The sequence below is a fragment of the Camelus dromedarius genome, chromosome 8 (assembly GCF_036321535.1).
Source record: "Camelus dromedarius isolate mCamDro1 chromosome 8, mCamDro1.pat, whole genome shotgun sequence".
NCBI lineage: Eukaryota > Metazoa > Chordata > Mammalia > Artiodactyla > Camelidae > Camelus > Camelus dromedarius.
Genome location: NC_087443.1, coordinates 33,233,872 through 33,256,520, shown reverse-complemented (window position 1 = coordinate 33,256,520; position 22,649 = coordinate 33,233,872). Strand labels below are relative to the sequence as shown.

Sequence of the window (22,649 nt, the reverse complement as noted above, 5' to 3'; positions counted from 1 at the left end):
CTTGTCTTTTACATGCTGTGTGGCTTTGGGCCACTACTGAGCCTCTCTGTGCCTCAGGCTCCTCATCTATAAAGTTAGGATAATAGTCAATTCATAAGAGCCATCATGTGTGTAAAGGGCTTTATTAGCTCAGTACTCAATGTTTCAGCTGTTGCTGTTAAGTGGTGTGGATGTATGGGTCCATTGGGTCTGAGGGGATCGGTGCAGGGAAGAAGAGCAGAGGAAGTCAAGAGCACCCCATTTTTCTGCTTGACATCCCCGGAGGGGTCTCTGGGCCTTCAGCTGAGCAGGCAGAGCCCGTTGGTCCCAGCCTCACCCAGGCCTATTGATTTTTCTCTCATGCTGCAACTTGCTGTTCACCCCAGTCTGCATTCTGCCCCAGAACATTCCCGCTGGGCTCCCAAAGGGTAGGATCTGAGCTTAGTCACCTGTGTGTCCCCACGACCTGGGGACCTGCCATAGGGCTGGCTCTCAGTGGGTGCTAGGTGAGCCGATGGGGAGGGGGAACGCGGAGAGCTCGCTTTTAGAGGGGGTAGAGCTCACGTTTGCATCTTCTCACCCCTGTCAAGTGGGGAGGGACAGCACGCCTGTCATTCTCTCTGTGGCTGCCTGTCCATCCGCTCTCAGGCCAGCGATGACATGTGGCACTTGCAGCACCATTTGGCCTCCTGCACCCCCCCCCCACCCTGGCAGGCACTGCAGCTCAGCTGTGCACGCTGCCCCGGGTGTGTGTCCAGGTGTGTACTCCAGGCAGCCACACCCGGGGGCCTGAGCAGGTCTGCAAGGCGAGACCTTTTCGCTTCCCTGCCCTCAGTGCGCCCCTTATCAGCGAGTTTCTGCCTCCAGAGCTCACGTCCTCCGCAAGGGTGCAGCCTGTTTCATCACGTTTGCTATTCAGGTAACGGAGTTCCCTAAGAAGCCTGGGGTCTGCCTTTTAGAATTTATGTTTGTATAATGAAAACAAGTAATTGTCTTTTTGGAGAGAAAGGGAACGTCTCCTGACCTGCCACGCCAGGGTGACTGTGGATCTTCAGGTAGAAAGTGGCCCGAAGCCCTTCTTATTCTTTATGGAGTATGTCCCCTGTCACCCCTTCTTGCTTGTGGGGGTGTGGCCTGGGGGCTGTGGGCAGGGACAGTGGTCAGGATGTGATGCCTTGACCCCAACCAAATCCTTGGAGGCGGGAAACACAGGTTTTCCTGGGGAGACAGGCAGTGGGGTAAGTTAAGTGATCATCTCAGTTATCCACAGCTGTGAAACAAACCAGCCCAAAGCTCTGGAACTTAAAACAACATATTCTTTCCATAATTCTGTAGGTTGGCTATAAGGTCCCGGCTGGCCTCATTCACACGTGCGTGTTGGTGCTGGCTGTTGGCTGGGCAACCTCAGTTCTCTCTGCGGCCTCACGTCCTCCAGCAGGCAAGACCAGCTTCTTTCACAGCAGTCTCGGGGGGTAGCATTCCAGGAGGGCAAAGGCGGAAACTGCCAGATCTCTTAAGGCCCAGTCTTGGGAGTTGCGTAACATTGCTTCTGTGTATTCTGCTAGTCTAAGCAAGCCACAAGGCCAGACTCCATTTTCTGGGAGTGAGGAAATGGACTCCGCCTCTTGAGGGGAATGGTGGCAGTCCCATTGAAGAGAAGCATGGGAGCAGGGGCAGGAGGACTTGTTACAGCCATCTTTGCAACTGTCCTCCCATTACTGACCTTAGGCAAGTGGCTTGGCCTCTCTGAGCCTCAGTTTCTGTATCTGTAAAGAGGGTGTTGCTACTTTGTAGTTTTGTTGATTAGCAATCAGGCTCTTAAATGGGCTGCCACAGTGCCCAGAACAATAAGTGGTAGCATTTGTTATTATTGTTGATCTCTTGGAATAAATATGGAAACTGAGGCAGGATCCACAGTGGGTTTGTGTCCAAACCCCTGGACTCCCATTCTAATGCTCTTGCTTCCTAGAAGCCCCATCCAACTGGGGCCTCTGTCTGAGTGGCCCAGGGTCTGGGTCCTGGGTGGTTTTCTAGTCCTCAAGGTGGTCTGATCTTGCAGTTTCACCTCCCTAGTCTCCCCACGGCTGTGCCTTGCTGTCTGCCCTGGGTTAATAACTTATTTATGATATGGAATAGAAGCCAGACATCACCTCACTGCCGCTCCTTCTGAGCAGAGCTGGCCCTGCGTTCCAGTGAGGGCTGGTCTGGGGGCTGGTTTTGTTTTTCTTCCCCGGCATCTTCAGGCTGCCTGGAGGCAGGGTGGCCTGTGGGCCTGCTCTGTGGGCTGGTAAGTTGGGGAGGGGGTAGGCTGCGCTTGCCGTCCCTCTGCCTCCCAGCCCCGGTGTGGTCCAGGCCCAGGGCCGGACTTTTGGTGAGGACCCTAGGAATTTCTGCATTCCCCGGACCCTGCTGTGGAAAGTTCCCCAAACAGCTGCCAGGCCCTCCCTTCTGTTTCCAGCATGTGGGCCTTGCCCTGCCTTCAAAGACTTAGAAACAACTAGAACGGCAACAACAGGGATTTTGTAGGCCGCCTTGTTCCTGACCGCTCCAAGGAGCTCGGGCAGCACACACAACCCTCGTGCTCCGAAGGCCTCCAGCGGTGAATCTCGGCTCAGCACCCCTGCCGTAGTTCACCTGGACTTTGACCTGAGTGTGTGTAGCTGTGGCTGGAAGAGTCTTAGGGGGCCTCTTGGTCTCCTCCTCACTTTCCAGACAAAGAAGTTGAGGCTTAGGGAGGGGAAAGACTCACCCAGGGTCACGTGGTGGGTGACTGTCAGGGCCAGTGGGGTCCAGGCCCCTGACTCCCAGTCCAGCGCTGCCCCAACAACCCTGTGCAGCCTCTCCTGAGTTAGTAAATGGGAATTATTCCTTGAGGTCGTAAATCGTGTAACAACCAGGGACTCAGTGGTCATGGCAACAGCTTCAGAGCACAAATGCTAAAGGGATTGGCCCGGCGGTTGCCCTGTGGGGGGAACCCTGGGAGTCCTCGGGCCTGGGTCCCTAGTGGAGGTGTTTACGAGGCTCCCACTGCGAGGGTGGATGGCTCAACTTCTGTGTGTCATAGTCCTCCTGAAGACTGGGAAGCCAGTTAAGAAAAAAACAAATGCCAAACTCCCAGTTAGCGGAATTTGAGGCTCAAACGGAACCTTCTGGTGTTTCTCAGCTCCGTTCACCATTGCGCTGTTTTATCCATTTTCAAAATTGTGGAAGGCGGTGGGCTGCTGTTATGCACGCACTACTTGCCATAGAATGTTAAAACCCATTAAAGCCCCTTTTCTTCTTTTTTCCATAAGATGACTGAGGGGGCAGTAGAAACAGGCCCTTTTAGAGAAATGTCTGGAGATGGGAGTGTTTGTCAGGACTTGGTCAGTCTGAACGCAAACCCTGTTCCTAACGCGTTGCTTGAAGCCCTTTGTCAGTCTTCGCTTTTAAGCCAGCCTAATACTTACACCTTTGACCTGTCCAGAAAAGACTCATACCCCCTGAGCCACCCCCGCCCCACAGCAGAGGTTCATTTCCGCCCCTGGAGGCTGGCAGGAGCCCACACTCTGAATTTGCTCCTCCAGCCCAAAGAGGCCTTGTGCTCTGTAGCCTGGCAGGCTGCTGGCCTGGGTGCCTCAAGTCCTTGATATTTTGTCACCTCATAATTCACAGTCCCGAGGCTGTCCCCTAAGCCACAGCTGCATTTTGTGGGAGAGGCCCCTCATTAAGGGCAATATGCCCAAGGGAGTTCGTTTTGGAGACTTGGCCCCAAGGATGTTTGCTGAAGGAGGTTTTGTTCCGAAGTCGGCCCTGTGTTGTGGATCAGTACTTGTCCTCCTGAAGCTCACGTCTAAAAGAGAGACAGACGTATCTGGGTCCGAGCCACCTCAATCTGGGTGATGGGAGTGGCCCCCCTAACTGATTTCCCCGCTTCCCTCCACGCCCCCTGCCATCTCTTCACCAACAGCAGCCAGAGTCCTGTTAGAGCCAAGTCCTCCCATCTTACTCCTCCGGGAGAGGCCCGTCAGGCCCTGGGTGATCGTCCCTTCCCTGGGGCTGCCGTGACCCCCTGCCCTCCCTCCCCTGCCACCTCCACGCTCCTCCTGACTACCCTCCTCCCCCGATGCTGCACGCCCCTGCCCCTCATCTCCCGCGGGCTTGTGTGCCAGTGTCCTCTTCTTAGTGACATCTTCCCCGACTCCCTGAGTTAAAATTTCAGCCTCCAGTTCTCTCCTCTGCTTCATTTTCCTCCCTGACTGTTTCTATCAGGTGTGCCATATTCTCACCCCCGCGGTGGCCTGTCAGCTCCAGGGGAGGGGGGATTTCTGGCTGTGTCCCCTGCACTTAGAACAGGGTCTGCCCGGTGTTTATCTGATGAATGAATGAACAGATGAGTAGTGTTTCAGACAGAGGTTTAGGAGGAGTAAATTGCAGAGATGTATGTGAACCCGTGAAGTGAGTCGGGGACAGGTGAGCGGCCTAAGTAGCTGGAATGTGGGCATTTGAGCTACCAGTAACTGACAGGGCTTAGCACAGACAAGCTTTGGCCAAGTGTCAGAGTCCTAAGAAATCTAAGAAATCTGGAAAACATGCTAATGGTCTTGGGCCCTGGGCAGGATGAAGGACAGCAACATGCCCCATTTGATGGTGCTTTCCAGCTAGTATGGTTTTGTCTATATGTGCCGAGGAGGGCAGCAACACATGGAGGGGTATGTGTTGTCAGGAGCCCCTCGTGCGATGAGACCTGGGTGCGGCACAGGAGCTCAGGCGTCTGGGTCCACTGCTCTTTCCGTTCTCTGCACTCACCTGCCTTCTGTAGGGCCCTCTGGGGCAGGCTAATGTCGGCATGGATCAGAGGGGAGACCTGGTTGGGACAAGTGACCTGCTGCGGGCCAGCCCTCAGCTGCAGGCGGGGCTGAGACTGGCTGCACCTTTTGCCTGGAGCCGCCCTGCCATCAGCTGGCTTGCTTCCGAGCCTTAGAGTTCAGACTGCAGGGCCTTGATTCGGGGAGCCGCTCCCTGGCCTGGCAGCCACGCCGCCTCCTGGCATTTGAGGGCTGCTTCCTGTCTCCTTGTCTTGAAGCCCCCACCACTCCCAGGACTCTGGGCCAAGCAGGGGGCCAGGCAGAGGTCCCAGTCCAAACTTGGTAGGCCATGGTGGTGACAGAGGGGAAAGCCTCAGAGCCACGTGGCTCCTGGGCACAGGGAATGGAAACTGGTGGTGGCTGCCAGCCTGGCAGGGTCTGCCCTTGACTCTGGCTGGGCTCCAGGGTGGGAGTTTGCAGCAGAAGGGGAGTCTCTGAGCACCTGCATGTGAGGCCCTGTCCTACCCCGGGCCAGGATCACTGCCACTGAGGGGGAGGGGCACCATAAAAAGAGAGCATTCTTCCTTTAAGAACATTTGCCAAGCTTGAAGAAGAGTTGCAAGAAGATCTAAGCAGCTCTGTTCTCCACGGGGCCAGAGGATAAAATCAATCACCACCTTCAACAGAAGCAGCAGCATTGTCATAGAGATATCGCTACTAATTGTCCTCACCCTGCACTGTAGGCTCCCCAGCTCAGGTCAGGGTGCTGCGACATCACTGGCTGGCCAGTGGCTGCCTCGGAGATCACAGCCTCCCTCCCCAGCTTCCCAGACCCACCCAGCTCAGGGCAATTCTGGCGAATTACTCTCTTCACTCACGATAGAATGCCACCTTGAGGGGAGGGGGTGGTTAGGTTCTAAGATAGCACCTGCGTCACAAATCACGTGTGGTCCAGGAGATCCTTGGTCGTGCTCAGCCCAGGGCAATGCTCACAGTGTAAGAGGTGTGCGGTCTTCCGGCCTGTCCGGAGTCCCCTCCTCTGCCTGCCTCGGTCAGGGCATGTACTCATTGTCCTCCCGTCCCCTCGCTGTCTTTCTTGCCCATTTCCTGCATTGTGACAAACTAATTCTGGTCCAGCAGCCCGTGCTGCCACTGCTCTCTCTGTGAAACGTGGATGATCACCTTAACAGTCCACTTAGTTCCATTACTCCATTTGGAAGCTTCTGTAGTAGAGACCAGGTTTTTTCAGTCCTGGCGGCACGTTAGAATCACCTGGGCGGCTTTGAGACATTTCTTGCGCCCCCACCCTGGGGTGTGGCCTGGGTTTAGTTGTTCTCAGTTTTCCCAGGTGGTTTTAATGGGCATCTAGGGGTAAGACCCACTGCTGAAGCCTCCTGGAAAAGTCTACTCTGTGTTTGACTTAAAAGTTGGGGGACCAGGAGATCCAGGCCGAAGAAGGAAGAAGAGGAAAAGGCTGCCTGCCTGCTGTGGGCTGGGCCTTAGGAGGGGGCATTTCATTACTTCATTCCATCCTCCCATCAATCCTTTGTTTCAGATGTGGAAACTGAGGCTTGGATAGGGCTTGCATCACCCAGCTGGGAAGGGTCTCAGCTGGGGTGAAGCCCCAGGTGTTTCACTCCCAAGTGTAGCGTCTGCATCACTTTGCAGGGAGGTTGGATCACAGAAAAGGAGGGTTATGTTGGGTTTATTTCCTTTTAAACTTCATTTTGAAGCAATTGTTATATGATTTTTACTTGCTCGTTGTAGAGGCAGGCATTCTGTGCCGAATTGGCTTTCCTTTTCAGATAGGGATCTGAGAGTGGCAGGACCCCGGGATTCTGGCTCTGGAGGTCTCTACATTTACCCAGCACATCTACCACTTTGCTTTTTCCCTCGCTGCAAAAGGGAAGGATCCTCGCTGCAAAAGGACTGGGCCTCTCAAGACCTCAGTAGCCTTTTACCCAGCACCCCCAGGGTGTGGGGCCTGCAGAGGTCATGACCCTGGGAAGTGGGCCGAGCTAGCGGTCATTCCAGATAACCACCTCCAGCTGGTGGAGATGCTCCGCTTCCAGGTGTTTCTTCTGAGCCTCGGGCAGCTCTGGGAGTTCTGATGCTGCCTGTGTCGGGCGCGTGTTGCCCTTTGAGGACAAGCCTGGCGGTTCTCGACTCCTTCCTCTGAGGGCTCCTTCCTCCTGCCTGTCCCCAAGGCTGCAGCTCAGTATGAATCAGCTTTCAGACTTTCCTTGGCTTGGGCCCAGGCCTTGGCAGCCCAGCCTCCAGCGGAGCTCCTGTGGCTTGGGGCTGCCACATCAGGTTTGAATTATGTGGAATCTAGTGTCCACAGGCTTTCATCCCAGCCGCGCTGACTCACGTTTCCGTGGTAGCGGGCAGCCTGCGTGCTGAGTGCGTGTGTGCTGTCAGCCGGCACATGTGTCGCTCCTCATGTGTGTCTCTTGTTTCCATGCACTTGTGTCATCTCCATGCCTGTCTCTCATCTCCTTGCATGTGTGTCATCTTTTTAACAGCTTTCTTGAGATGCAACTCACATACCATGCAAGTCACCCATTTAAAGTACACAAGTCAACGGATTTTTATTATATGCACTGATGGATTTTTATTATATGCACAGAGTTGTGTAATTATCACTACGTTTAATTTTAGAATATTTTCACTATCTCAGAAAGGAGCTCTGTGCCCTTTAGCTATTGCCCACCCCAATCCATTACTCTGGTTCCCTGTGACCACTAAAAGATGTTCTGTCTCTATAGATTTCCCTATTCTAGACTTTCACATGAATGGAATTGTATAACATGTGGCCTTTTGTGACTGGCTTCTTTCACTTAGCATAACGTTTTCAAGATTCATCCATGTTGTAGTGTTTTTCACCGTTTCCTTCTTTTTTGTGGCTGAATCACATTCTATTGTATGGATACACCACATTTGGTTTATCCATTCATCTGCTGATAGGCATTTGGGTTGTTTCCACTTCTTAGCTACTGTCAGTAGCCCTACAGTGAACATTTGTGTAAAGGTTTTTGTGTGACGTATGTTTTCATTTCTCTTGAGTATATACAAACGAGTAGAATTTCTAGGTCATGGGGAAACTGTTTAATATTTTGTGGAACTGCCAGACTATTCTCCAAAGTGGCCGCACCATTTTACATTCCCACCAGCAATGTATGAGGGTTCCAGTTTCTCCACGTTGTTGTCAACATTTTTTAGTATCTGGCTTTTTGATTCTAGCCCTCCTGGTGGGTATGACAGGTATCTCATTGTAGTTCTGATTTGTATTCTCCTAATGGTGATATTGAGCATCTTTTCTTGTGCTTATTGGCCATCTATATATATTCCCTGGTGAAATGTTTACCCAGATTCTTTCCCCATTTTTAAATTGGGTTGTCTTTTTACTGTTGAGTAGTAAGAGTTCTTTATGTATACTAGATACAGCCCCTTATCTGGAGAGCAGAGGCTGATTTCATGTCCTTTTGCATCCCCACCCCCAGCAGCAAGCCCAGTGTGCAGTAGATGCTTCATAAAGACGTAAGGATGTAGTGTGGGAAGAAAGGATGCCCCCAGGGTATGGGGGGTTGGGGTGCTGGCTCCCTCACACTTGTGAATCAGATGCAGTGGCCCAGGGTGATCCTGCAGAGAGGCTGTTCCCTGCAGGTTATGTTGGCTCCATCTTTTCAGTTGAATTGACTTCAGCAGAACCGTTGGAAAGGTGGGAGGGCTTGAAAAAGACTACTCCCTGGGCCCGTCCCTCCCCTTGATTTTTTGGCTTGAGCAACCGGGGGAAAAATGGTGTCATTTGCAGAGATGGAGAAGGCAAGGGGAGGGGCACGTCTGCTCTAAAGTTTGAGGTGCCCAGCAAACACCCAGGGTCTCTATCAGGGAGGCTGTTGGACAATCCTACATGGAATTTTTGGAGGGGTCTGGGCGGGCAATGTGATTTGGGAGTTATATGCAAATACAGGGTATTTAAAGCCATAGGATCAGGGGAAATTCGCAGGGAGCATGTGTGTGTGGCCAGAGGAACTGAGTAAGACCAGGGCAAAGAAGTGATTTCTGGCTCTGGCCAGAAACAGGAGGTCATATGACTGGTGAGAGCAGTTTCCAGGAAGTGGTGGTTCTAGAAACTCCTGTTGTGTGGATAGAGGAGAGGCCTGAGGCACAGAGGTGGAGGCAGTGAGTGTAGACAGCTCTTTCTGCTGTGGAGGGAAGCAGAGACTGTGGCAACAGCTGGACAGGACTGGGAGGGAGGGAGTTTCACAGGTGGGAGGTCCTTGAGTGCACTTATATGTCAATGAGAATCATCTAGGAGAGAGGGAGGGCGTGGTCATGCCAGAAAGAGGGATGCTAGTTGCAAGAGTTAAGTCCTTGAGGAGGTGAGGAGGAGGTGGTCCTGAGCACAGGGTATGGTGGGAGGAGAGGGAGGGCATGGCTGTGGGAGTTCATATGGTGGCAGGAGAGCCTCCCTGATGGTGTCTGTTTTCTCCTTGAAAACAGGAGAGGATGAAGGCAGAGGGTGGGTTAGCCATCTAAGCCCATAGGAAACTGGAACACAGATGGAACAGGGAAGTGCTGAAGAATCCCCAACCAGCACCGTGCTCACGTGGGAGCTGTGGCCACTGCTTCCAAGTGTGACCAGTGGGCACCGTGTGCGTTTTCTCCATCGGTGTGCAGACGTGAAGTGGGTGGCTTGGGTTGAACCAGGGTAGAGGCTTATCTGTGAGAGCAAGATGGACGGAAAGGCGGGAGAGAGTTATGGGTGTTCGCAAAATTATTATGCATCTGGATCAAGAAGTCCAAGGTGGTAGGAAGGGAAGCGAGGACTTGGAGGAGGGATTGACAGTGACAGAATGGTGGGGTCACGTATCGGAGGTCTTGATGAAGTTTAGTAGCAGCTGGAGCCAGCGTGCTAGAGTTAGGTGAGCAGGATGGTTGTGGTAGAGAAGGTGACACCTGCGGTCAAGGTTTCTGAGGTTGTAGTGGGTGATGTGGTCTTGGGAGGGAGCGTGGCTGGCAGTGGCCGAGGATAGAAGCCGGTCGCTGAGTTGGGGGTGAACCTGGTAGAAGCCAATTCTGATTCTTGTGCCACTCCCAGCTGTGTGCATCACCAGCCTCTACTTGGTAGGTTTTCTTTTGTTTCTTCTGGTGGAACAGTTCCAGGCTGAGTTTGCTGGAAACCTAGAACCTGAGACAGCACAGCTGGCAGTAAAACCTTCGTAATGGAATTTCCAGAACAAGTTCAGGCCTGAGAAGGCACTCTCCTTGGGAGGTGGCAGGATGGTTGGGTTGGGGGTGGCCTGCTCTGCTTCTTTCCATTCTGGGGAGGCCCCATGTGGGCTGGCCTTGGAAGGTGAAGGAAGGGGTGACCTGGCCCGTACCTCAGCTGGCTCCACTGGAGCCGCCATCTTGACATGGACCCTCCTTCTGGGCATTTGACAAAGGTTGGCCAATCTGAGGGTGCAGCAAGGGGGCTCGGGGTTCCCCCTTCCCAGAGAGCCTGCAGCTGTCCTCTCAGAGCCCAGCCACTTGCCCCTCTTGGACCCCTGGTGGGGTCTTTGCTCATTGTCTCTGTACTTGATTCAGCACAGATGGATCCCTGCCTTTGTCCAAGTCTGGACTTCTGCACCGTCCAAGGACACATTCCAGTCCTTGGGGATCCCTTCCTGTGGCCTCCCAGGAGATCGGTCTCTTGGCTTATTGTACCCTTGCCTCCCAGTTTACCTGCAAGTACATGCGATTTGAGAATAAACACGTTTATACATACACATGCATGCGTACATACTAATTTCAAAATAATATGGCTTCCGTTATCTGCTAAAATGTTTAGGACCTCACTCTATACTTTAACAACTGGTGACCAACTGAATGTGCTCATTTCTGACCCACAGTGGGACACAGGTGATTTCTAAGCCAGCACCACCTGCTCAGTCATCGCCTGTCTCCTTCAGGTGCCCTGAAATTACACCTTGGACTTGGGGATTTCTCCTGAGGGGTAGGTGGACGAGAAAACCTCAGTTAGCGTGACTTGAAGGCCTCTGGATGAAGATGCAGCAGAAGGTGTCACCTTTGCAACCAAAGCAATATCACAGCCATATTAGAAAATTCAGACAGGCCCCCCATCAGCCACATAGCTTCCAGGAAAGGGTCCTCAGAAGCAGCCGTGTTAAGGGTCTGGAGTAGGGCTGGGCCTGCCCGCTGGAGGGCTTCCATTTGGAGAATTTGTCCGAAGGCCTATATAGTGTGTGGCTCGATTGGATGTAATCAGCTATTTGATGTTATTTTTATTGCATAAAGTGTCTTTTAGTCTGTATTTCCTACTTATTTACTGTTTTCAGAAGAATAAGTTATGGCTGAAAACAGATATGGGTGACATATATTTTCCATTCTACCAAAACTTATTTTTTCCCTTTTTCTTGATTTCGTACACAGAAATTTGACTTGATTTTAGTGCCTTAAAGTTAGCCACCACTTTTCAGAAATATAAACTTCTCATAAATGGAGAGACGGGAGTAATTTGGCGAGGAGGCAGAGAGCCAGAAAATTCCCGTTGCCAGTCTGTCTGCCCTGAGCGGTGCCTGGTTTCCTGGCTGGGGCTGCACCGGAGGGGAGTGCGGGCCAAACCTCTCCTGGTGCGGACGGGAAAACCAAGGGAGGGGGTGGCCTAGCCTGCCTTCCCATCCCCTCTCTAGGAGGAAGGTCTCTGAGGACAAGAGGGAGCCCCGACCTGGACCGGAACTGCCTGTCAAGGCCTAGACATCATGCCCAAGATGGACAAGGACGATCACTGGGGAGGTTCTGCCCCTGATCTTGGGGGGCTGGTGGGATCTGCGCTTGCAGAGAGGTTTGAAACTTATTTCCCAGGTTGTGTATGGCGGCTCTTGGGTCTTTGCCCTAAACAGTTAACAGGGGGTAGAGAAATGGGGTTCTTTTAACTCTTCCCCAGGCAGAGGCCTGAGGGTATGGGGCTAGACCAGTCCCTAGGGCTTCCACGGCTGGTCGTGGAGGGCTGAGGATGTGATGAGGATGGTGTGAGAACCCTTTCAGGCTGCCCTTGGGGCGGTCATCTGGCAGTGGGAGGGGTCTGCTCCTTTTCGGGCTGTGGGCCGAAGTGTCTCCTCATTCTCACATCAGAGGTAGGAGGTAGACTGGCTTCCAAGGGAGCGTTCTGCCCAGAGGTGAGAAGTGAACATCCTGCTTGCTCAGACCAGAGGCCCAGGGATTTGCAGATGGGACCATGAGGGGATTGTTTTCTTGCTCCAGGCGGGCCCCCAGGGCAGAAGCAGGGCCCAGGGATGGCCTGAGGTAATAGAGCCTGGTGGTTAAGAGCCACACAGACTGGGCTCTTATTCTAGTGCTGTCCCTTACTTGCTCGGTGACTCTGGGCAAGTTAGTTAACCATTCTGAGCCTCTGTTTCCTCATCCATGAGATGTCTAATATTAGCGCCTACCTCGTACGCATGTTGTAGAGATGAATTAAGATGTGTAAATACAAGTGGCAGATACTGTTATTAATATCAGTGATAATGAGACTGTGCATACAGGGCGGAATGTAGGGAAGTGTGTTTCAGCTCTGTCAAACCTTACCTGTGTCCCTGTGTGGAATAGGATACATCTCTATAGGCATCCAAGCAAATGTCAGAGGTCTCCCAACTGGGGATGTTGTCGAGGTATTGAAGCCTCAGACTGGGGCAGGCATGGTGGTCTTGAAAGGGAGGGGTGGACTGGAAGGCAGTGACTTACAGCCTGGCCGTATACCTTGCACATCACTTTGGAACCTGCATCCCTTGTATGAGGCACTGAGGTCTGGAGATGAGGCAGGGAATGCCAGATTTAGAAGAATCCTCCTTGTGCAATTGGTTAACCAACTCCCAAAATGGGGGTGGGGGTGGGCGTGGCGTGGTGAAGTGACCTAGTCTGTAGTGGTAGCTGAGTGGAGCCATCTGTCCCCTGGTCTGAGAATTCTCCTCTGCCAGGCTGCTTCCAGAGGTGTGATGGGCAGAGACAGCACAGCTACAGCCCTCGGCAAGCCTGGGTTTCTGTGAGTTTGGCTTGGATGAAACACAGGTCATCTGACTGGTGCTGTGAGGGTCTCTTGCTTTGCTTGGTCTTGGAGGCTTCGACGGGGTCGGAACAGTGCTCTTGGTATCAGACAGAGGTGCAAAAACAGTATGGGATGGATGGGTGTGGGGCTTGGCCCAGAGCCTCCTCAGGAGCCCTGGTGGCAGTAGAGCTGCAGTAGCTTTGTGGAGAATGCTCTGGGCCCTCTCATCCTGCCGCCCTGTGTTCTCTGGAAGACTGACATCCTTTGTGGGGCAGAGAAGAGGGGTGCTCTGCAGGTCTGCTGTGGCCGAGGCCCTCCAAACTGGCCATCATTTATGCAGGTTTGGCTCAGCCTCAGCCCAGGAGCCTGAATGCCTCCCCCATCCCCACACTGCCCTTCCTGCTTCCACACCTGTGCCCAGGTCCTCTACCTGGTGTGCCCTTTTTAGCTCAGGTGGGTTTATTTTACTATCCTAACAGTTTCTCCCTTCTTCTGATGCAGTGAGTACCCTTTTGTTGGCCATGAGGGTCTAGCGGGGACTGCCCATCCGAGGGTCACCATGTGACTCAGGATGGACCAACCACAGTCTTCCTTGGGCTGTTTCAGATGGATATGCAAAGAAAGTCTCCTTGTCTCTGGTGTCAAGGCAGAGATGTGCCGGCAAGAACGGGCTACTTAGCCTTGTCTGGGGAAATAAAGCCGATGCAGAGGGGGCCGAGGGGAGGGGTGGAGAGAGAGCCGAGGGCACTGGGCCCCTCGCTTCCAGTGCCTGCACCTGCCATGGTTTGTCATGGGGCCAACACACTCCCCTTTGATCCAGGAGGGTTCAAGTTGAATTTCTTCCCTTTGAAACTGAGAGCCTGGTGGATAACTGTCCCTCAGGTATACCTGCCAAACACCACGCACAACCTTTTGGCTCCCCTTCTGCTCCTCTGCGGGCCCCTCCCTCCAGATGATGGGCAACTTACAGCCAAAGGCTGGGCCTTCTTTATCTGTTTTCCCCTGCCCTAGGCGCACAGCAGGTGCAAAAGGGAAAAAGGGAAAGTGCTTTAAATGAAAGGCTGTTTGCTTAATATAGAGTTTGATATGGACATTTTAATAAGCAGACCAGAACTTTTGCAGACAATTGAGCAGCACCTGATAAAATGGTTGCCTTGGGAAGCCTCAAACTTATTCTAGTAACACAATTGTTTTCCTGAGAACATTTTTTGGCCTCCTGACTGATGCAGAAGGCAGACATCTTGGTTTGATCCAAATGATGTTTGTAGTTTGACAGACAGATGTAGCTGGAAGGGACAGGAAAAAGATTGGCAGCTGCTGGGAGGTTCGGTGGGGTGTGCTTAGCAGGGATGGGAGGGGGATCCCCAAGAAACAAGCCCAGGGCAGGCTGAGGTGGGAAAATGGGTGGAATTTAGTTGTGCAAAGTTGTGGCTGCTTTAAAAAGAGGCAGCTCCTATTCTAATGGGAAGGTCCAATCGAGTTATAAAAATGGTTCCTTCGTTCCCTGCTTTGTGTTCACAGCTGCGTTCCCAGTGTCTGGCGCGGTGCTGGTATGTAGTAAGCACTCAGTAGGTATTTGTTGAATGAGTAAAGGAATTCAACAAGTATATATTTATTGAGGATTGCCTACTATTTTCCAGGCCCTGTGGTGGGTGCCCAGTCCTGCTTTATAGAGCTGGTGCCTGGGGAGGAGGGGGCTGTGCGGCTCCACGTGTGCTCACACATACCTAGTTATATGTTTCATTGGCCGCTGTGAATATTGCCTTCATGGGGGGCTAATAACCTGTTGGCTGGGCTTGGCCAAGGTTATATTTTTATGTTTTTATTTCCAAGGCCAACATTTGATTTTTTTTTAAGGGACTATTTTGATGCAGGCGAAAAATTAGATTGGAAACAGAGCATGCACTTCTGGGGCACTCTCCTGGCTCGTTTATTGTCAGCAAACATGAACTGCCCTCCCTGGCGTGCATGCACACATGCTTTAAATCTGAAATAATAGTGCTTTGTACTGCGGTGGGGGACCAGCCCAAGCTTAGGGACATCGGGATAATTAACCTTTACTGACAGGACTTTCCTCTCTTGTCTGCTTGTAGGTTAAGGCAATTCCGCAGGACAGTGATAGCACTTTGGGTGGAATGCGGTGCCCTGGGATGTGTGCATAGTCCTTGTGGCAGTGACCACCCTCGCCAGTCCCAGTCCCAGCCCCAGCCCCACCACTGGAACCCTTTGTTTAAATGGAATGTTAGGCGGAACCCCGAGAGTGCACCACACAGTAAAAGCGTAACTTCTCTGCTTGCAATGGGCATGGGAGCCCTTGCTCGGCCTCCTGACATCCCCTCCCCACGACCTTGCTGGCATCCCAGGGCATCCCAAGCCTCTGGAGGGAGAGATGTTGTGTGGTCACACGCTGGCAGTCACAAATGCTCACCCGTCTGCTGTGTATTCATGCCTCTTCTCTCTCCCCCCATTTCCTCCTGCTCACTGTGTCCCTGGTCCAGGCGGGCCTCATCCGCACAGACAGCACCGACTACTTCATTGAGCCCCTGGAGCGGGGGCAGCAGGAGACGGAGGCCAGCGGGAGGACGCACGTGGTGTACCGCCGGGAAGCCACCCAGCAGGCGTGGGCAGAGCCTTTCGGGGACCTTCACAATGAAGGTAGGCTATGGGCAGGGCCCCTAGCTCTACCTCTGTCCACACCCCTGAGGGTTTTTAAAGTAATTTCTGGCCTTCTCAACTCCTGGCCTCAGTTTTCTCATCTGTGTAATGGAACTGGGCCACATAGACCTACTGTACCAGCAGAGAAGCACCCTGGGTTTTAGAGGCTACTATAACAGGCTGGAGTTGGGAGCCAGAGTTGCTGCTTGGGCTCCCTAAACTGGTCCCAAGGACTCCAGAGCCTCCAAGGGGCTCATGCTGCTTTGCAAGACTATTTCTCTGCTAAGGCAGAAGATGGAATGGCTGAAGTTAGCTCTTCCCCCTAAAAATCAGTGCAACCTCTGGGAGCCGCAGGAAGGAGGTTCTTAGGGCACTTATAGGGAGACTGCCTGGGGTCAGGGCACCAGGCTCAGCTTTGTGTCCAACAGACCATTTTAAAATCCTACCTCCAACACCATATACTTTGTAACCCTAAGCAAGTTGCTTAACCTCTCTTGAGCCTCAATCTGTGAAGTAAGGGTGATCATTGTTACCTCTAAGGTTGTGTGTGCTAGCTATAGTGTGTATAGAAATCCCAGCATGGAGCTTGGAACGTAGTAGGTGTTTGATGAATGGTTACTCTTATCACCATCTTGTTATTAAAGTAACTACTGCCATGTAAGGGTGAGAGCCCCTGAGAAGGGGAGTGTCTCTGCCCCACAGTGGCCTGTGCCAGAGCCTGCACACCAGTGATACTTGGGACCCAAGATCGAGATTGAGCAAATGATGCAGTGAGTGCGTTGTGTGCTGGTCCTGGGCCCGTGCCAACTTCATGGTCCGCGTAGCTTTGTCTCAAAGCCCCTCTGGCTAAGAGAACGTGAGAAGACCCTGGGTGGAATCTGGCCATGAGGGGACCACACCCTCTCTCCAGGGCCTTGGCAGGGTTGAGCCTAGCGTGAAGGAATGCCTGGAAACCAGTTGTCCCCACATATAATGCCTCCCTCGAAGCCCCAGCTGCTGTCCCCCTGTCACTCATAAGTGATGCTGCACTTATGTGACGGTGGTGGAAGCCTGGGGTTGGGTGGGGGTGAGGGCCAGGATGAGCTGGGAGGGTTTCAGGAGCAGGTGTGACCCTCACAGTTCCCTCCACCACGGCTGCGAAGAACAACAAGTCTCGCCAAGGTTCTGTTTTATCTGAGACAGTCTGAATCAGAAGACCATAAATTCCCCCTCTGGGAGAGAGACCTTGGAGGAGTCCCACTCTGGAGCTGTGAGCCTGGAACCGACCACAGAGTCTGACCACAGGTGCCTGGGAGGCCGAGATGGCCGAGTTGGGCGTGGAGCTCCTTCTCATCAGGCTGCCTGGCTGCAACTCCTGTGGGCCTGGGGGCGGCACCATGGCCTCAGCCCACGGGGGTCCTTCCTTAGAAAGAGGAGGGCAACAGAGGACCTTCTAGGAAACCTTGACTCAGTGGCTCTATTGTTTCGAGGCAGCAGCGGGTCTGAGCCCAGGCTGTGCAGTGGTCTGGTGCGCCTGTCTCCATTTAACGTTCAGGTGAAAGGTTTTGCCTCATGTCCCTGGGTGTCTGTCTCAGCACACACAGAAATGCCTGGGCGCCCACTTGGCCACCTGCCATCAGGCTTTTGACATATCTCCCCAGCCTGAACACCTGCCCCCGTCTCCATCTGCCCCCATCCTGCCCAGGGTTGGTCCAGCTCAGCCGTCTCCTCTCCTGCATCTCTCAGCCCCTGGGTCTCTCCCAGGCCTGTCCCCTTCCCCCAGAGGGGCTGGGATCCTGGAGGACAGATCCTGTGTCATTACCATGAGCTCCACTGCCCCGTGGGGTGTGTCTCGCTTTCTTCTTGGAAAGGCAGGAAGCATCAGAGGATTCATCAGACAGATTTTCTAGCTGAGCTGTGGCCTGTGGGGACTTCCTTCCCCTGGACTCCCCTCTAGGGGTGTCTGACATGCACCGGTGAACTTGGGGCAGAGGGGATGCTTCTTGGCACCCCGGACACAGCCTTGACTGCTACCTTCCGAGGAGGCACACGTGCACCCCGGTACTCTGACATGCACTCCACTCGCCTCCGTACACTCACCCACTCACATCCGACACAACACTCACACAGTCACACACCCACAGAGTCACACACCTCGCGCACACACTCCCGTGTATTCATATACACCAGCACACACACACATACACACACGAACTCGTACTTACACACACCCTTGATGGGCCCTAAAGAATTTGGTTCCAGCAATACTTTCCTCAAGGGCTCTGGTGAGAAATCAAAACCCTCTGAGTCTGGTGGTAGAAATTCCCTTGGCTGGACTTCCAGGGCCGAGCTGGCCCTCCCTCAGCCCCTCAGGGGCTGTGGACCCTTGGACCCTGCCTTGGCCTTGGAGGCTGTGCCCTGGACGCTCCCATGCTCCTGATGCTGCGCTTTCCTTCCTCAGCCCACAGTCCTGCTCTGTGACTTCCTTGCCTTCCTCCAGGTCCTCCTGAGGAGCCGTATGTGCCTGTGACCGGAGTTCTGGCTCCTGGACTGGAGGCTGGGGCTGCCAGAGGCTGGGACCACGCAGCCCTGCAGGGGCTGCCGGCCAGGCTGGGGCTGAGCGCTGCTGCTTCTGCCTCTGCTTCTCTTTAACTGAGAAAAAAATCCACCATTTTAACCATTTTAATGTATACAATTCAGTGTCTTTTTTTCTATATTCTCAATGTTGTGCGACTACCACCACTATCTAACTCCAGAACATTTCCAGTACTCCCATAACAAAACAAAAACCCCCAAAACAAACCCCCCCATACCCGTTAATTAGCTGTCCCTCCTGTTTTCCCCTCCTCAAGCCCCTGGCAACCACTCATCCACCTACTCTCTCTAGAGATTTGTCTATAAATCCCCTACAAATGGACCCATACAATCTGTGGCCTTTTGTGAGTGGCCTTCTGTCACTTAGCATCCAAGGTTTGTCTGTGCGAGGGCATGTACTGGTACTCCACTCCTTTTTGTGGCAGGATAATATTCCATCCCTGTGGTATGCAGGTACCACATTTTGTTTTTCTCTTCATCTGTTGATGGACATTTGGGTTGTTTGCATTTCTTGGTTGTTATGATAATGTTGCTATGAACATTCGTGTCCAAGTTTTTGTGTGAGCATATGTTTTCAATTCTTTGGGGTATATACCTCAGAGTGGAATTGCTGGGCCCTATCGTAACACTATGTTTAACTTTTGGAGGATCTGCCTAACTGTTTTCCGAAGCAGCTGCACATTTTATGTTCTCTTGGAGCTTCTTGGGTGGTCTCATCGAAAGCTTCCCTGGGGGCCTGCTGCCCCCACCCCTCCCCTCTTTGAGGATTCCCTATATCTGGCCCAAAGGATGAGACACACATCGAAGAGGGTGTGACTGGAGCGTCTCCACAGTCTGTGGCTGATGTCAGCAGGCCCTCCCCAATGCCCCTCACTGTTTTTGCTCTGAGAGAATTCTGGGTGGGCCCTGTTAGGGTGTGATAATAGGGAGTGGCCGACCTGGCTGTACATTCTGGCTTTTGGCTATGGACCTGCTGTGTGACCTGAGATGGGTCAGGTAACCTCTCTGAGCCTCCCTTGGACAGACCTGGCAGTGAAGTTTCAAGTTCCACGTTTCACCTGCAGTGCTGAAACCCTTGGGCACTGCTCCTGTGTTGGAAGTGGCTGTTATCATCCTATTGCTCCACTAGAGAGCCCTTGCCCCTCCTCTCCCCTCCTGGGGGTCTTCTCCCCTCTCTCCCAGGAATTTGGCTCCGGGCTGCTGCACTCACTGTTGGGATCAGACAGCAGGGCACCAGGCGCTCTGGCGCAGTGTCCACCTGCAGAGAGAGAGGCCCTGGTCTCAGGGGCAGTGAGGGCGGGCGCTGGCCTGAGCCCTGTCACCGTGCTGAGCAGCGCTCAGAGGGCCGGCTGCCCATTTCTGGTTTCTCCAGTAGGCCAGTGGCCATACGTTTTCCAGGCCTTAAATTTAGTGCTTTCCTTCCTTCTCACTATAGTGCCTCTAACCACAGGGAGAATAGAGAGAAACAGTAGCGCTGAGCCCTGCAGCTCCCTGTCGCCCTGAGCTCAGACTTCAGTTCCTGAAGTAGCCATGTCCATGGAGGCTTGGAGGCAGAACTTGGGTCTCTGCAAAGGGGCCTGTTGATTGATCTCTGAGGGTCACCCACCCTGTGACCTCATACTTGCTCACAACGGATTCTGCAGGTGTAGTTCCCTCTGCTCTGGGCCCTCTGTTCCCCATGCTCCAGCAGGTCGTCTCCTGCCCCGCCTCCGGCCAGCTCAGATGTCTCCTCTTCCAGAAGCCTCCCCTAGCTCCCCATTCCTGGTTTGGGCCTTGGGGTGGAAGCCTTCCCTAGTCAGTCCTACTGTAGCCCTTGATGTTACTCTGTTGTCACCATCCAGCTTCTTATCTGCCACTTGCACTGGGAGGAGGGACTCAAGGACAGGGTCCTACTTTCCTCACCCACCCACCATCCACTGTTCTAGTAAGTGTGGGGCCCCTTCTGCAGTCACACCTCTTGGATATGTGCCAGGATTGTAGTGGTGGCCTCTTTACAGCCTCAGCCCCTGGCCCAGTCTCTGGGAGGTTCTCAAATAACTGTGGATAAATGAGTGTTCTTAGAAATCAATATACAAGTGTCAGAACTTCAGTGTGGGATGGCAGGAAAGTCATTAAGTGACGTTTGAAGCTTTTTTGAGAGACCCCAGCCTCCTGTCCTGCTTTCTTAGCTTTCCCTACAGCGCTGTCATGCACGCTCACTCCACTGCCCCAACAAAAGTTGCTCCAATTCTCATTCAGGCTATGGTGTAAATGACTGATAACTGCTTAAGATGTTATCTTTCTAAGTAGCAGTATAGATGATCATGTATCAAGGCATGGCTTTTTGACTCAGTCAGACCTCTACATGCTACCCTGAACCTCAATTTGTTTACCTGTATAATGAGGACAATAACCTGACAGAGTTTTATAAGGATTGGATTGGATTAGATTTGATTAGAGTAAGGGTCAGCAGACTAAGGCCCATGGGCCAAAAATGGCCCACCGCTTGTTTTTGTAAATAAAGTTTTATTGGGACCTAGACGGATTCATTTATGTATTGTCTGTAACTGCTTTTATGCTCCAACAGCTAAATTGAGACAGAGACCAAATGACCCACAAAACCTAAAATATTTACTATCTGCTCCTTTACAGAAAAAGTTTGACAACTCCTAGATTATGTAATACAGTTAATACATGCTGGTTAAATAAATACATATTTTGTTTTTAGCCAAAAGGCCAAAGCTGTGATGGTGAAATTTGGGGGTGCTGGCAATGATCGGAGGGATTGGAGAGGCATGAGGTGTGCTCCAGGGGTTCCTAAAATGCCCTGCATAGGTCACAGTAACATCGCGATTTTTTCATTTATCAAGATGTTTCCACCCACTGGTACCTTTGATTTTTACAGCTGACTTGTGGGGCAAGAGATCAAAGATTACTCTTTCCACGTCACAGGAGGGGAGGTGAGCCCAGAGCAGTGGAGGGGCTTGGGCCAGGACACACAGGGAGACAGGAGTGGTTGGGAAATGGAACCCGGGCCAGTTCTCACTGCCCTGCTCCTCATTGCCTCAGACGCTTAGCCACGTCCTCACACCAGGGAAAGGGCTCGTGTCCACGAATTACCTGTTGTGGCACAAACCCTCATACTGACTTGGCTTTCAGAGGCAGGGAGGGCACACGTGATGGGACAGGTGTGGGTTGGCGGGCAGTGTCGTGGTGACAGCCCCTATGTGGGTTTGACCTTGGTCTCTTCCCTTCCTGGTTCCAGCCTTTGGCCTGGGTGACCTTCCCAACCTGCTGGGCCTGGTGGGGGACCGACTGGGAGAAGCGGAGCGGAAGCGGCGACATGCCAAGCCTGGCAGCTACAGCATCGAGGTGCTGTTGGCGGTGGATGACTCGGTGGTTCGCTTCCACAGCAAGGAGCACGTGCAGAACTATGTCCTCACCCTCATGAACATTGTGAGTGTCCCCGAGTCCCGGGGCTGGGGTGGGGACCACTAATGTTGTTGCGGTTCTCCTCGACCTGGTGCTTTCTGGGTGCACTCAGGGAAGTGGCTCCTTGCTCCTTAGGCCAGCTGGACGGCGGGTTTCATTGTGAGATGGATCTGAGCTGACCTGACATTCGTTCCAGGCCTCGGCCTGGTCTCAGCTGTGTATGCCTGTGCTGAGGTGCCTATAAGCAAACCAGAGTGCACGGACAGTGGGTTCTGGGTTTGGATACATTCAGAGCTGGGTCAGGCGTGGCCGGGGGCCTCACGTGCATTGAAGGGACTTCCCTGAGACTCATCGTCTGGAGGAAACGCCCAGTCCCAGGCTGCGGAGGCTGGCCCACGAGTTGTCAGACTATTGGGGGGATCCCAGGCCCCCAGTGTGGGCCTTGGGTGTTCACAGAGATCAGACAGGCAGGGAAAGTGAGGGTCACGGGCAAATTTTTAGACTGATGACGTAGAGAGCTCATGTCCTATTCAAGTGAGTGGCTGCTACTCAGCTTCTGCTTGGGACTCTCGTGCAGAGATGGAGGGCTTTTGTCACAGGAAGGCCAGTTTTTCAAGAACAGTCAGAAATTCAGATTTTTAAAAAACTTATTATATACGGAAAATTTAAATCCAGGTATCTAAGTGAAACTCCCAACTTTTAAAAATGTTAAAGTGAAAAAAACCACGTGAATGCTGAACAAAACCTATCTACACGCCACACCTGGCCTGGGGGCTCAGTGGCCTCTGAGCTCAAGGCACAGAGACGAGAGGCCAGAAGGGAAAGGAGGTGAAAGTGACAGAGGCGGGCTCTGCATGCTTCGCTTCTGGCAGGAGGCCCTTGGCAGAGGCGCCCGCGGCCGTGGCTCTGGGGCGCTGGGGACCTGTCTAGGTGAAAGTAGGGCCTATGGTGGAAATCGCTCAGACCATGGCCAGACGCTGGGGAGGCGGGGCAGGACCCCAGGCCCGGCCCTACGAAGCCGGGTGGAGGGGTGACGCGGGGGCCAGCTCAGCACGCTGGGCGGCTGTGGAGTCCAGGCAGGAGGAGGCCAGCAGTGGGGTGGAGGGTATGCGCCTCATCAACAGGGGAGAGCAGGGCAGCGCCTTCACCTCTGAGTCTGCAGGTGACCCAGCTCAACAGCTTATCCTAAACGT

General features: G+C 53.1%; 1 protein-coding gene across 1 annotated transcript in view; it reads left to right on the top strand.

Annotated features, from left to right (window-relative positions):
• Nucleotides 1-22,649, top strand: part of ADAMTS14 (ADAM metallopeptidase with thrombospondin type 1 motif 14) — a 75,184-nt gene that overhangs the window by 9,291 nt on the left and 43,244 nt on the right. Inside the window, exons 3-4 of the mRNA XM_031461130.2 lie at nucleotides 15,315-15,471; nucleotides 21,290-21,480. Of these exons, the coding sequence (XP_031316990.1) occupies nucleotides 15,315-15,471; nucleotides 21,290-21,480 (348 nt within the window). The remainder of the gene's footprint in view (nucleotides 1-15,314; nucleotides 15,472-21,289; nucleotides 21,481-22,649) is intronic.